At 42.7% G+C, this 15,879-nt stretch overlaps 1 protein-coding gene and 1 pseudogene across 1 annotated transcript; one reads left to right on the forward strand and one right to left on the reverse strand.

Moving 5' to 3' along the window:
• Nucleotides 1–678: 678 nt before the first annotated feature.
• Nucleotides 679–3,779, reverse strand: OTUD1 (OTU deubiquitinase 1). Its single transcript, XM_030837152.2, has one exon. The coding sequence runs from the start codon at nt 3,381–3,383 to the stop codon at nt 1,929–1,931; it is 1,455 nt and encodes a 484-aa protein (XP_030693012.2). The 5' UTR covers nt 3,384–3,779; the 3' UTR covers nt 679–1,928.
• A 134-nt stretch (nt 3,780–3,913) lies between these two features.
• LOC115842324 (large ribosomal subunit protein eL30 pseudogene) overlaps nt 3,914–15,879 on the forward strand; it is a 48,025-nt pseudogene continuing 36,059 nt past the window's right edge.

The raw sequence follows: 15,879 nt of genomic DNA on the forward strand, positions 1-15,879 counted from the left end.
GGCAAGCGGATTCTTAATCACAGCGCCACCAGGGAAGTCCCTCCATTGGTCCTTGACCATCCTTCCACAGTCAAGTAAGGAACTCAAAGTCAGTTGTCTATTACCATGACATCAACTGAAAACTAAAAAATCCAAACTAGCTGTGCATATCCTGCAACAGGCATACCAGCACTATGTATACAGACACTACCAGCATTATGTATACAGACATGCTTCTCAACTAAATCCGATAACACATCTTAAAATTAATGCATTCCCTTGATCTCAAAAGGCCAGACTGGATAAAAGTTAGGCCACTGCTTTGTTTACTCTTTAAAACATTAAAATCTGTGCTGACAGTGAGTGGCACACAAAACTATACTTAGACATTGTGCTGGTTAACACAATACTTGCATTTCCCTGTTCATTAGCCATTGGTACATCTATAGTCTTGGATAGGAATTAAAAATGAGAAATAATGAGAGCAATTTCCTGAGTTACTCCACCTTTAAATTACATTTCATTAAGACTTATTCTCTGAAATTACTGGTTGTCCTATCCTGTTTACGTGAGAACTTAAGAAACCTCTCATAATTCTGACATCTTTACACATGAAAAAAAATTGTATACATGTAAGAAAGGTTCCTATAGATGTCACTTTATCATTTAAAAATCACTTTAGCCAAAAAGACGTAAAAGTAAAATTACACATTTTATTCATTCATTCCATCAGCTGAGAATTGCTCAATTGTACAAATACGATATTGTACAAAAAAATCACAAAATGTTACAAAATAAAAAAGTACAAACTGCATTACTTAATAAATACGACTAAAAGTAGTTAAAGTGGAAATGAGATAGGTTTTAGGTTGGAAACATTGTTTGACCCAGCAAACCATACAAGCTCTTGTATACAGACATTTTTATTTGTACATAATACAGGGCAATCCTATTTTGCCTTGTGAAAGAATTTAAAAGGAATAGACTATGAAGACAGTATTCTTCTGCTGGAAAATAACTGCCAAGGTTGGTTGGGGGCATTTATGCCATTAGTTTTTCAATCTCTCGGGTGAATCCAAGAGGCTGTATATAAAGCAGGAGGCTTATCTCGTCACAAAGTCTTCTATCACATTAAAATTATTTTTTCAACAAAATGACAAATATAAATAAAAACAACTGAGAGCACCAGACAATCTACTCTAAACCTCAACCAGAGTACAGAATAATCACTCTGCCATCAGCAAATATCAGACTTTCATTCAAGTAAGAGCTGGTACTATTCTTTAAAGAAAAAAAAAATTCTTCCCATAACCTCCCCTTAAGTATTTTCTCTTTAAAAGGTTGACCATTTCTAGAAAAATAATGATTTTCCAAACAACAAATCTGTTTCATCAAAACGGAACGGGCCAATCATCTGGTAATATGAATGCATCAATATCCATTTTAAATAATTACTTAGGAACTGTAAAATTCAAATTCAACAACAAAAAATACTAAATCACAAACTCTGTCCAAAATAATAAACTTCATATAAAGCACTTCTCTGGATTTATGCCGGAAAGCTGTGTGTCAAAATGGAACACATCATAGATGAAGATACACCAATTGTTAAAAATGTTGTGCAAAAATACATTCTTATAGAAAATAGATTACCAGGAATGAACAAAATTTACACTGTGAGAAACCAGCTTGCAAATTAAGTAGTGCCAACTTTATACAGCAAATGATAAATAGCAGTAGGATCACCCAAAGCTATCATGAAACATCACTTAGGTGCCCAGCAACCTTCAGCTCTGAGGAGGAAACATTCAAAAAAATGATTAAGGCATTACACCTACAGTAAATCTACTTGAAAGTTTAAAAGTGCTATTACCCTGATTAGAGTTCATGTAATTCTCCAAACACAAATTAGGCCTGCAATTTTCCCAGGGTGGAGGGGTTCAGACACTTCAAGAGCATGCGTTTTGTTCAATATACATTTTGGATAGGGATATGGCCATGGACTTGGCGAGTTCTTCGTCGCGTTTTCTTTGCACTTGAGTCTGCCTGCACCAAGTGTCATACTCCGGATTCGGATAGGAGTGATCAAACACCGCGTCGTAATGTCCGTTACTGAGCCAACTGAGCCAAATGCTAGGCCTTAGGGAATCCTCTGGGCCCAAATAGTGAATCATGGTAGACACCGTGGGGCTCTCCAGCCTCCCACCAGTAGTTAGATGTATATTCACGTTCAGCATCTGCCCCATGGCCAGAAGTTCAGGGTACCCGGCCCACGCCCCGTCCTGAGCAGCGGCGATGATAAACTCCCCCACGTCGCCCTCAATCAGGGGGCTAAAGTGGTCGAGGTGGTCGGCGATGTAGTGCACCGTCTGCTCCCGCAGCTCCCGGTGCAGGCTCTGGTCCCCGTACACCGCCTTGCTGACCGCTCGGTAGAGACAGTTGCCGTCGGGAATGATGTGAAATCGGTACTTGCTCCTCTGCCGCAGGTACTTGTCCTGTCTCTCCACCTCGGCCAGGTACAGGGCCAGCTTCTCATCCTTGGGATCCGACCTGGAGACGATCGCCGCCTCGGCCGCGCCACCCGGGACCGCCTCGCCGCTTCGCGCCGGAGGCGCCTCGGCCTCCGGGTCGGGCCGCCGCGCCTCGTCGGCGCTGGGAGGAGGGTGGACGCGGTCGCCGGCCCTGTCCCAGCCCCGGAGGCTCCTCTCCGCAGGGCGCTCCTCGGCCCACGGGCCGGGGCCGGCTTCCGGGCTCTCCGGGGGCGGCGCGGGGCCGCGGTGCTTGGCGGCGGCCAGGGCCTGGCGGTGCTCGCTCAGTCGGAAGTTTCTTTCGGGCCCCTCGCGGGCCGCGTCCACGCCGGCGGGCTCGGGGCCGTCGGGCCTCAGCAGCTCCTCCAGGAGCCAGGCCGAGGAGCCCCGCCGCGGGGGGACCGGGGCGCCGGATGGCGGAGCCAGCAGGAGGCAGCGGCCGCGCGGGGCGGCGGGCGCCGCGGCGCCGGGCTCCGGGCCGCGCAGCAGGAGCCGGTCGGCGCCCAGGGCCCGCACGGTGATCTGAGCCGTGGACGTGTAGTGCGGCGGCAGCGGCGGCTTGCAGGACCCGCCGGGCGGCCCGGCGGCGGCGGCCGAGGCGGGGGCGGCGGCCCCAGACACCATCTCGAAGCAGGAGGAGAAGGCGGGCATCTTGGCGGCGGGGGCGGCGGCGGCTTCGCGGGGCTCGGCGGCCGCGGCCGGCTGGCACTCACCGGTATCGGGCTCCGGCGCGCCGCCGGCGGGTCCCGGGGGCTGCAGCGATACCTTGAACTGGGCGGCGGCGGCGGCGGCTGCGGCGGGCGGAGCGGGGGCTGCGGCCGTGGGACCAGGGCCCCCGGCTGGGTAGTGGGTGCAGACGCTACTGTAGAGCTGCATGTCCCTGCCCGCCGCTCGGCCCCTTATAGGCGCGCCGAGCCCCGGTGAGGGGACACACCCTCCGGGCCCGGGAGAGGGGGCCGGCCGAGCGCGGTGACCCAGTGCCCCGAGAATAGCAATGACCAAAGGGCCGCCGGCGCGTCAGGAGCCGCATATAGCGCCCGGGGCCCCGCCAAATTCCTGCTGCGCCACAGCACGCGGTGGGGGCGGGGAGGGGACGCGCGCTCGACCCCTGCCGGCGCGCTCGGCCCGCAGACCCGGGACGCGTGCGCCCGCTGCAGCTGCTCCGGCCCGCGGCGGCCGCTGGGGACTCTCGGAGGAAGCCGCCCGCCCTGCTGGAGCACGTCCCACCGGCTAGGAGCAGCGCGCGGCTCGCTGAGGGGCCAGGAGGCGGGGCCGCGGTTGTTTACCTCAGGCCGCGCGGCCGCGTCACGTGCCCTCGCTGGAATGCGCGGCTCGTCGCGTCGCCCCATTCAACCGCCGGGGTTCGTCCTGCCCCTCCGGCTCGCCCCGCCCTGTTCGGCGACGTCATGGGCGTGGCCCGCGGCGTCGGCGCGCGGGCGGGCGAGCGAGGAGGCTCGGAGCTCTCTGTACGGTCAAGGGGATCTTTGCCGCTGCCCCACCTCAGCCGCAGTTTTAGACGCCGCACTTTTCTGGGCTGCTGCAGCGGTCGTGGCGGGATGGGCACTTCTTGGGGCGGGCTAGAATGCTGAAAGGGCACGTTTTGGAAGAAGCTTCCGGGTTCGGTATGGAGAACGGAGAGCTGCTCTGAAACCTGCACGGCCTCTGCCTGGTCACAGCACCACTGCCGTCTTTTTCATTCAGTCCCTTGGGTTGTATTGTTAACGTAGCGTGACGCCTCCCTTTCTCCCCAGCACCTTGCTGCCCTGCTAAACCGAAACCAACTTTTCTGCAGCCCTAACCCGTGACGACGAGCAAATACAAGACGGGCGAAATACCAAATGCCTAACCGAGCCTTTTGAAACTAGGGGCAGCTGCTAACCATGGGTCAGAGGCGAAGTAGAGAGGGTCGTGATGCATCGCGAATGTGTAGAAATTGAATAGAATTTTGAACATAGGTCTACCCAATTGTGTTAGTTGTCCCTGTTTGTAAAGGAAAGCCGTAATACGCACATGATCAACCGTGTACTGACTGTATAGTAGTAGGCAGCTCTTGCTATATTCTGAGCTTTGATCACATGCTAAACTAACAGGCCCTAAACGTTCAAAGGGAACCTAGGAAGCTGTCCTACCGTTTTACTGATGAGGAAATAGCTTACGTTGTGGCATACGCCTCCCCCGACCCTTCCGCTGAAACGTAAATTCCATGAATGGAAGACTTAGTCTTGGAAACCAAAGGTTTGTTAGAGTCACGAACCTCAGCACAGAGCCTGGCACGTAGTTGGAACTAATTAATATTTACTGAATGAATGAATTAATGGAAGAGGAGTTCCCAAGACACTGGAGAAGCCAGAATTACGATCCCGGTCTCCTGACCTCAGCCAGGGCTTTTAATTTGCTGTGGTGGGTGTGACTGCAGGATCCCAGCAGCGTTTGCTCGGGTCACATGAACCTGTTAGGCAAATCAACTCAGAAGGAAAAACAACCACTTAAAAGTCTAACCGTCTTTTCAGCTTCTGGTGACACCCCATTGGGAGCTTGTAGACCCCACTGGCTAACTAGAAAAGGGAAATTACATAGATTTCATCACTGCAAATCCTAAAGCAAGAATGTGTTTTGAACAGACTGGAGTAAACACAGGGGGGAAAAAAGAAAACAAGACTAGGTACACAGAAGACAGGCTAGGTCTGATGTACCAAATTAGGAATGTCAAAAAAAATTCAATTGAGTAAATTTGACGATCTGATTGGCTTTATTAAGAGATTCGGGCTTAATTCCATCAGGCAACATCCCATCCAGCAGCTAGAAGGGTGCTTCCACCTGTTGTAGAAAATGGAAATTATTTTTTATAGGAAGAAGGGTGGGGTAAGGGCGTTATTAGCAAAAAAGAAGAAAATTATTTTTAGGTCAGGACTTTGGTGTGGGGTGGCAGCGTGTGAGTGTTTTATGATGCAGACTGCTTCTTCCTCTGGGGAATGGAGAAGGCCTACGTGACAGGTGAGCTCAATGGTGCCAATCAGAATAATTCCAAACCGGTTAAGATTACATTTTTAAAAAAATTTTCATAGCTATTTATTTTTTAATTAATTCATTTTGGAGTATAGTTAAGTTACAATGTTGTGTTAGTTTCAGGTGTACAGCAAAGGGATTCAGATATATAGATAAATATAGATAGATACATACATACATAGATATACTTTTTCAGATTTTTTTCCCATATATGATTAAGATTACATTTCAGCAGAAGGTTGAAACTGCAATTAAGTCTTGGTTTGTTGTTGTGGGACCCTTTTTGGGCCTATTCTTTATTTATTTTTTAAAACAGGAACAAATATCAACAAAGATGTGAGGATTCAAAACTTTAATATACGTGAAGCCTCTTTTTTGAATTTTTCTGTTTAGTCTGTGTGGGGATGGTAGACTATACCTCAATGAATATTCACTGTGAGAGTGAGTGTCCACTCTGTATCTTGGTCTGGAAAATCTTCCTAGAGGAGATGGTACTTCAAGAGACTCAAAGCAGGGATGATTGCCAGTCTTGGAAATGGGAGTTGTTTTCTGCCCTTGGAGCGTAAGAGAAGGCAAGGCCTGCAAGTGATAGCAAAGAGATTAGGGTATGAAAGAGGGGGAGGCAAGTTCAGTTCCTTGAAGTGCTATCTGAAAAGAATTCCTAGTGATTGTCTTCTGGAAAATCATCTGTCTAGCATATTTCGGTGCCATGCAGAAAACTGGCAGAAGTTTAGAAAAATAGGCTTCTTGAATAGGCTAGAAAAAACAGAAAATTTCAGCAACTAGCCACCAAAAGTTAGCAACAAGACAATCAATAGGTTAAAACAAAACAAAAAGGACAAGGCATTTAATCAATGAATATTTATTGAGCACCAGCTTTGCTCCCAGCATGGTGCCAATTACAGGGAATTCAGACACAGATTCTGTCCTGCAGCCCAGGCAGCAGAAACCTAACCACTAAAGGCACCTTTGTAAAATAGGACCCAATCCCAGCATGTTTTTTGAAGATACGTACATGTATGTATGTATCTTAGCTGCATTCCTTTAAAGAAAAAAAAATTCCTAACCTCTTCCCCTCCTACCAAAATAAAACTTTTAAAAATGCAAACAATTTGGACTTCCCTGGCAGTCCAGTGGTTAAGATCCCAGGCTTCCACTGCAGGGGGCACAGATTCGATCCCTTGGTTGGGGAACTAAAAATCCTGCTTGCCACATAGTGCGGCCAAAAAAAAAAAAAAAAGCTAACATTCATTCATTTAGTCACCCATTAAATCATCATTTATTTACAAACCTAATATGAAAAATCATCTTGAAAAAGAATAAAGTTGGAAGACTCGTGCTTCCCAATTCCAGGACTTACTACAAAGCTACAGTCATCAAGACCATGTGGTACTGGCATAAAGGTAAACATATAGATTGGTGGAATAGAACTGAGAGTCCAGAAATAAAGCCATATGTGTATGATCAATTGTCTTTGACTGGGTGCCAAGACAATTAAATGGGAGAAAGAATAGTTTTTTCAACAAATGGTGCTGGGACAACTGGGTATCTACATACAAAAGAATGAAGCTGGACCTTCAAAAAATTAACTTAAAATGGATCAAAAATAAGAGCTAAGATTATCAAATCCGTAGGAGAAATTTGAGGCAGAAATCTCGGTGCGCGTGGATCAGGCAATTGTTCTTAGAGTGACACCAAAAAAGACAAACAACAAAAGAAAAAACTAGTAAGTTGGACTTCATCAAAACTGAAAATTTTGTGCTTCAGAGGACACCATAAAGTGAAAAGACAAACTGAAGAATGGGAAACTATATTTACAAGTCATATATCTGATAAGGGACTTTGAAATAAAAGAATGTATTAAAAAGTCTTATAATTCAATAGTAGAAACACAAACAACCCAGCTTTTAAATGGACGCATGATTTGTATAGACATTCCTCCAAAGAAGATATACAAACAGCCAATAAGCACATGAAAAAATACTCAACTTTGTTAGTCGCTAGGGAAATGCAAATCAAAACCTACAGTGAGATCTACCTCATACCCACTAGGACGACTGAAATAAAAAAAGACAGACACGGGCTTCCCTGGTGGCGCAGTGGTTGAGAGTCCGCCTGCCGATGCAGGGGATGCGGGTTCGTGCTCCGGTCCGGGAAGATCCCACATGCTGTGGAGCGGCTGGGTCCGTGAGCCATGGCTGCTGAGCCTGCGCGTCCGGAGCCTGTGCTCCGCAACGGGAGAGGCCACAGCAGTGAGGGGCCCGCGTACCGCAAAAAAAAAAAAAAAAAAAAGACAGACAATAGCAAGTGTTGGTGAAAATGTGGAGAAAATAGAACCCTTATACATTGCTTGTAGAATTTTAAAATGGAACTTTGAAAGCAATTTGAAAAACAATTTGGTGATTCTTCAAAAGTTTACACATAGAATTACCATATGATCTGGTAATTACACTGCTAGGCATATAACCAAGAGATATGAAAATGTATGTCCACACAAAAATGTATATATCAGTGTTCATAGTAGCATTATTCATAATTGCCAAAAAGTGGAAACAACCCAGTTTTCCATCAACTAATGAATGGGTAAACAAAATGTGGTATATCCACACAATGAAATACTATGCAGCCATAAAAAGAATGAAGTACTGATACATGCTGCAACATGGGTGAACCTTGAAAACATTAGTGTAAGTGAAGGAAACCAGACACAAAAGGCCACATGTTGTATAATTTCATTTGTATGAAGTGTCCAGAATAGGCAAATCTATAGAGATAGGAAATAGATTAGTAGTTGCCAGGAACTGGGGAGAAGGGGGAACAGGGAGTCACTACCAATGGGAATGGATTTCTTTTTGGAGTGATGAAAATGTTTAAAATTAGATTATGGTGATGATTGCACAACTCTGTGAGTACACTAGAAACCACTAAACTGAACATTTTTATTTTTTTATTTATTTTTATTTTTGGCTGCTTTTGGTCTTTGTTGCTGCATGGGCTCTAGGCGCACGGGCTTCAGTAGTTGTGGCGTACAGGCTTAGTTGCTCCATGGCATGTGGGATCTTCCCAGATAAGGGATCGAACCCACATCCCCTGCATTGGCAGGCGGATTCTTAACCACTGCCCAAACAGGGAAGTCCTGAACATTTTTAAAAGAGGAATTTTATGGCATATGAATTACATCTAAATGAAGCTGTCTTTGAAAGAAAAAACCTACTATGAGCAAGGTACTGTGCTAAGTGCTTGATATAAAAAGATGATTATGTATTATTCATAAATGTCTCAGCAGCAACACTTACTCTGTGACATTATTTCATAAATCATGGGCATCTTATGTATCTTAATGATTTTTCTAATAAATGCACAGTACTCTATATAGCACTTAAGTATAATTGTTATATGATATAAAGGAGTTGAAACTTACTGAAACCAAATCATTTATGCCCAAGTGAAAGGGATATTTGAAGAGCTGGGCTACTGAAATGCTACTTGAATTTATAATTTTGTTTTTTCTTGAGCTTTTTATGTAGTCATCATGATATAAAAAATGATTTTATATTCTTTTCAATAAACATTTAATGAGCACTAATATGCATAAAGCATATGGGAATATGTCCCAGTTTAACCATATATAGAACCAACCAAACTTAAAATATATAATATGTGTGGGAAAGATTCCAAAAAGTGCCTGAGACACATCAGGCCCTCAGTAAATTTTCTCTGAATATTGTCAAATAAAATGGAACATAAGGAATAAAGGCAAGCAACTTGGGAAGTATTGTGTAGGTTGATATATATTCATGCTATTGAACTGACAATTTAAAGTGAACAAATAAATAAAGGGCACCACCTCATGAAAACACCACAATATTCTTTCTCTAGCATATTTCCACTGCTGACATGTCACTGGCTGGAAGTGAAATTTTCGGGAAGAAGGGAAAGCTCCTTTCAATTATTTAAACCTTATGGCTCTTCTGAAATTATATTAGTATCGCTGAAAATCCTATTATCTAAAGATCTTATAACTCCAGCAAATGTAAATCAATTGATGATAACTAGATCAGGTAATCAAGAAGTTTTTGCTTTTTGTAGGAAAAAAAATAGAACGAAGAATCGAGAAAAAGCCAGAGAGTATACATAATCATTGACTCCTATATTTAGGCTTGGAAAATGTGCAGATCCTTTTGATAAATAGCCCACAGTTCCACTGGTGATTAGAATATGGTTCAAGTCGCTACCTATGCAATGGCATTTTTCATCTTGTGGATTCAGTGGACTATGGAGAGAAAGGAAGTCAGAGCTGTCATTCGCGTAGAGGTTCAGATCACATCATTTGCACAGAATCATCAGTTCCCACACACAGTGTTTGAATCATTCCAGCACGAAGGGGAGAAGCCCCACACCTGAGTTGTTTCCTGAATTCCGTTCTTCAGATTTGGGATTACGTTAGGAAAGGGGTAGTTAGACCAGACACGGTTTGTTCCGTGCTCTGTTGCCTGCTTCTGGTTGCCTTAACCAGTATAATGATGAGATCTACTAATAATAACTAGTCCTGCTAGTTGCAGAGGGAGAATGAGAAATATAGCCTTTGGTCAATGATATGGTTTGAATGTTCGTATCCCCCCAGAATTCATTCGTGGAAATCCCTGCAAAGAAGATGGTATTAGGAAGTAGGGGCTTGAAAAGTGCTTAAATCACAAGGGTAGAGAGCTCAGCAATGGGCTAAGTGTTTATAAAAGAGGCCCCAGAGGTCCCTAACGCCTCTCACCTTGTGAGGACAAAACAAGATTATCTGCAACCCAGAAGAGGGCCCTCAGGCTTCCAGCCTCCAGAGCCATGAGAAATAAATGTCCGTTGTTTATAAGCTACCCAGGCTGTGGTATTTTGTTATAGAAGCCCAAATGGATTAAGACAGCTCCTGTTTATAAAGGACTTAATATAAGGTAGGGAAAACGACACCATACACTCACCAACGTTAAATAACAATGCAGTGTATGCGGTAATCTGTTGCCAAGGGTGGTTCTGTTACAACCCAGTTGTCTGGTAGTTGTAGGCCAACATGTTAAATATCCACAATCTTCAATGTTTGCATAGTAGTTAAATAGCTGTAAGCAAATGAACATGATAGCGTGGCTTACCCCTCTTAGAGACGAATGGGGAGGGAGGAGGTACCTTGTCACACTGCCCTCCCTCTATATGGGTAGAAGGCCAGGCTGAGTGATACACCCTTAATGACTAAGAAGTCAATTGTAAAAATGCCCAACCATTATGTAAGTATTTTGCCAAGACTTAAGAAAAGGAAAAGATGGAGGGTAGACATGAAGTTACTTCACGTTTTAATAAATCACGTTTTATTATTCTTTCTTTCTTTCTTACATTCTTTTTTAAAATATTCTTTTCCATTATAGTTTATCACAGGATATTGAATACAGTTCCCTGTGCTATACAGTAGGACCTTGTTGTTTATCCATCCTATATATACTAGTTTGCATCTGCTCATCCCAAACTCCCAATCATTTTCCCTCCCCCACCCGCCTCCCCCTTGGCAACCACAAGTCTGTTCTCTATGTCTGTGAGTCTGTTTCTGTTTTGTAGACAAGTTCAATAGTGCCATATTTTAGATTCCACATATAAGTGATATCATATGCTATTTGTCTTTCTCTTTTGACTTACTTCAGTTAGTGTGATAATCTCTAGTTGCATCCATGTTGCTGCAAATGGCATTATTTCGTTCTTCTTACGGCTGAGTAGTATTCCATTGTATATGTATGTTGTAAAAAAGTAACACGATGCAAACGTGTAAAAATAAAAGTGAAATTCCCTCCCATCCCATCTCCCCTATTTCACACTCCAGAGGGAAGCGCTGTTAACAATTTGTTTTAGATATTTCTGGAACCTTTATAAGCATATATAGATTGTATATCCATATACATATGTGCCTGTAAAATTTTTTCATAGTAGGATAATACTGTGCATATTTTCTCTGCCTTATGCTTTTTCCTTAACTAGTCTATACTGAGCATTTTTCATGTGACAATATACAGCTCTACCTCATTCTTCTAATGTCTAGGAAAAAAATTCCAAAGTGTGGATGTGTGATAATATATTTTTAATGACATTTAGATTGTTTTAACTTTGTCACTTGTCAAGCAGTGTCACAGAGAACATCTTTGCACTTACATTTGCACTTTTATGTGAGAGACAATTTCTTATAAACATTTTAGAAGGTAATTCATGAGAAGGCTAACCTTCAAAACATGGGGAGGTTTTGAATGTCAGTGAATCTGATTTGTTTTGGAAATTGTTGTATCGACAAAATATATTTTGTAACTCCAATTTTCTGTGAGACACGGAAAATAGCACTTACTGTATTTCTAAAGACTCTCTCTGTATCATATGTACACTTACAGACATGGTGCTAATAAGTAGACATTTTTGAATGAGTGAATGAAAGAATGAATGGAAACAAAATGAAAGAAATTATACTTGACCACAGCAATTGTACACGTGAGCTTCCTACTTGATTTTCCAGGAACATCTTTCTGCTTAAGAATCTCAGTCATCAAAGTTATAAAAATCACTGCTATGAAGCCAATACATTTTTTCAATATAAATACAGTTTTATGGGATTTTTATTATGAAAATAATACATGCTCATTATGTAGAAAAATCAGAATCTTTAAACAAGTGAAAGAGACAGAAAATTAAAAAAAAAAAAGTCCATCCACTAAAGAGACAACTCCTTAGTCAGTTATATCTGTATCAGTGGTTCTCAACTGAGGTGGCTTGGCAAGGTCTGGAGACATATTTTGTTGTCACAACTGGAGAAACTGGTGTGTGTGTGTTGGTGGCTGGGCGTGGTGGTACTGCTGCTTGCATCTAGTGGGTAGAGGCCAAGGATGCTTCTACGTGTCCTATAGTGTATAGGCCAGCCCTACAACAAATAATTATCTGGCCCAAATTGTCAACAGTACCAAGACTGACGAATCCTGATACACACACACACACACACACACACACACACACACAACACACACACACACTATTTTTGACAAGAATGGGATCATACCATAGATACCATGCCGTATCTATGGTATGATGACTTAAAGAAAAGTATACTATTTTTTACTTGATATGTCAAAATATCTTTCATATTAAAAATACACTTCTACAACATTTTTCTCTAATAGCATTTTAATAAATCAGTTATCCTTGAGTCTTTTAGAAATCTTGTAACAGTCTCACATAAAGGCACTCCGTAAGTGCCAAATAGTATTTGTAGCAGGTGGATTTGTTTTCTGTTATCTGCTTAATAATACCTTGGAATATGAAGACAACTAAAGCAACTAAAACTATACACTTTAAGGTGATTATTGCTTCCTCTGACTCTATAATTTCAGTGAAAACTCTAATATTTATTCTTTACTGTGCCTCAAAGTGTGTCAGTTTTAGTTACCTTGTTGATACAGCCAGTTCATCTAGTAGCTGACTGCAAAGTGGTATAAACCACCGTGAGCTTGCATCCAGTTTTGTAGAGCTCTTTTTAAGTCCTGGATTTCTCTATGCAGCGGCTTCCCCACTTTTTTTTTTTACTGTGGTCCACAACAAGAAATAGGTTTTCCACTGAGGACAAGTACACTACTATATGTATGTATAACCAAAACAAGTTTCAAAAGATAACAAGGGGAATTCCCTGGCGGCCCAGTGGTTAGGGTTCGGCTCTTTCAATCCCTAGTCGGGGAACTAAGATCCTGCAAGCTGAGTGGTGCAGTCCCCCTCCCCCTCAAAACAAACAAACAAAAAACCCCTCTTCCCTTTACTAAGTATATGCACTCTATTTTATGTACTATTCTTTTCCTCCTTTTAAAGGATTATAACGCCAAATTCATTTCGTGGCCCACCAATGGTTGTGACTTGGAATTGGAAAACCACAGCATTACAGCTTCAGTTTTACTCTGATTAATCATTATATTACAGTATAAGCCAACTCTTTTACATCAATACATTTGCTGAGCAAATGGAATCATTGAAGGACAAAGAAATTTTTCATTAAGTGAGCTCACCTATAATTTATGTTCTGAACCGGTAAACTTTTGAGAGGGAAAGGGGTTCCTCTTAATAATTATTCCAGACGTTAGGGGTAAATCAGAAGTGTCCTCGACAAAATAGCGTGTGTGGTCACGCCATCAATTCTGACTGAAGAGAAAATAGTTATTTTCATATGTTTTCCTACTCTCTCCCCCAGCCCTCATTCCTCTGTTATATCCATGAAAACCCAGGTTCTCTGATATTTGGTGTAGGAGTCTTATAATTTGCTAATAGAAGCTAGAATTGGGAGCTCTGAATTCTACTCTCAATGTCAAAACTAAATGATTGACTTGGAGCAAATCATTACATCTCCCTGGCCCTTCATTATTTCATCTATAAGATGAGGGTTTAATGATCTCCATGATTCCTTTTGACCTTAAAATTATATGACTTTATGCCATAAGAAATGATACGAAAACAGCTTTTAAAAAAAGATTAAAAAGTGTAAATGGGGTAACTGGATTATGTAATATCCTAGCCTTTCCCCAAAATACAATTTCTTAGAGCATTTCTATACCAATGCCTGAGTAACAATACCTGGGCTGGATTCAAACTGTGAGCAACCAAATACATAACAGAATTGGAGGCCTCAAGAGAGTTCCCTTCTTCTATCAACCCAGCGAAAATTTAAAAAAAAAAAAAAAGATAAGGTGATTAGGTAAGAGCAAGTTTCTCAGATGAAACACAGAAAAATATATGTAGAGAGAGAGTCTGTGATTGAAGAAAATGATGCTAAGGGTTTAAGTGCGAGGTCAAACACACTGTGGACCTCACAGTTTTGTTAAGAGCACACCCTATGTGGATTAAGAGGTACAATCACTGTGTATAAAACAAGCTACAAGGATATATTGTACAACACAGGGAATATAGCCAATATTTTTTAACTATAAATGGAGTACAGTGTTTAAAAATTGTGAATCACTGTATTGAACAGCTGCCAGTTATGTAATATTGTATGTCAACTATACTTCAATTAAAAAAAAAAAAAAGAGCACACTCTATTTAAAATCACAATTACCTAATAAGCTAATAGTCATAATTGTGTGCAAGTTAAATGAGCTACAGCACACATACACTATAGAGGGCATTTGTCATGTTTTTCACTGCCCAGCATCTTCTTTGAAAACACCCTCCCTTTTTTTTATTGGCCACGTGTGTGCCTCATGCGGGATCTTGGTTCCCCAACCAGGGAGCAAACCCATGTCCCCTACAGTGGAAGCATGGAGTCTTAACCACTGGACCACCACGGAAGTCCCTAAATACCCTTTTCTGACATTTCCTCCCTAGCTAGAAGCCTGGGTCCATTCTCCCAGCCTTCCATGAAACCAGGTCCAGGATTTGACCTATGCTGCAGCATCAAACACACCCACAGGCCCAAGACTTAGGGTTACTGTTGAGCATGTGCAAGGCACTGGGCTAGGTGTTTTCTACACACTGATCATTCAATACAATTGTCTACATTTCACAAAGGTGAAGCTGAGGCTCAGAGTAGCTAAAGGTGGCAGAGTCTGCTAATTGTTCCCCAATAACCAAGTTTTTCTTTCTCCTTTTATTTTCATTTTGGTTTTTGGCCATGATGCGTGGCTTATGGGATCTTAATTCCCCGACCACGGATTGAACCCAGGCCCACGGTAGAAAGCACCAAGTCATAACCACTGGACCACCAGGGGACTCCCTCTTTCTCCTTTTAATACTAGAACCTCCATAGTTTTAGGTGAGTGCATGACTAGTCATCTAGAGATTTCGGTTCTCAGCTTCCCTTGCAGCTAGGTACGGCCAAGTGGAATAATAGCCAATGGAATGTGACTAGAATTGATGAGTGTACTTTGTAGATCCTGCCTTTTAAAGGAATACCTTCCACTGCCCTATATTCCCCCCATTCCCAGTAGGCAGGAACACAGATGTAGTGTTGGGTCAGCTTCCACAATGCAGGTAAGACCACACCTTATGGCATGGCAAAACCCTAGTCCTCCAATGACCACATGAAGCTGCCTACCAGCTTGGACTTTTCAGTGAGAGAGAAACAAAGTAATATAGTTTATTTAAGCCACTGTTATTTTGATCTCTATGGAAGCAGTTAAACCAGTATTCTAGTACATTAACTTGTTGGAGATCACCCAGCAGCAAGTGACAGAACTGAAACATCCTCACTTTCCAACTTCTACTCTGTCACCTCCTGACATACACTTTGACAAGGGAAAGGCCCTTACTAATGCAGAATGTTATTTTTGCTCTTGACGTTCTTGTGTATTCTAAGAGCTCAATAAATATTTGAAAATGG

The sequence above is a fragment of the Globicephala melas genome, chromosome 2 (assembly GCF_963455315.2).
Source record: "Globicephala melas chromosome 2, mGloMel1.2, whole genome shotgun sequence".
Classification (NCBI taxonomy): Eukaryota; Metazoa; Chordata; class Mammalia; order Artiodactyla; family Delphinidae; genus Globicephala; species Globicephala melas.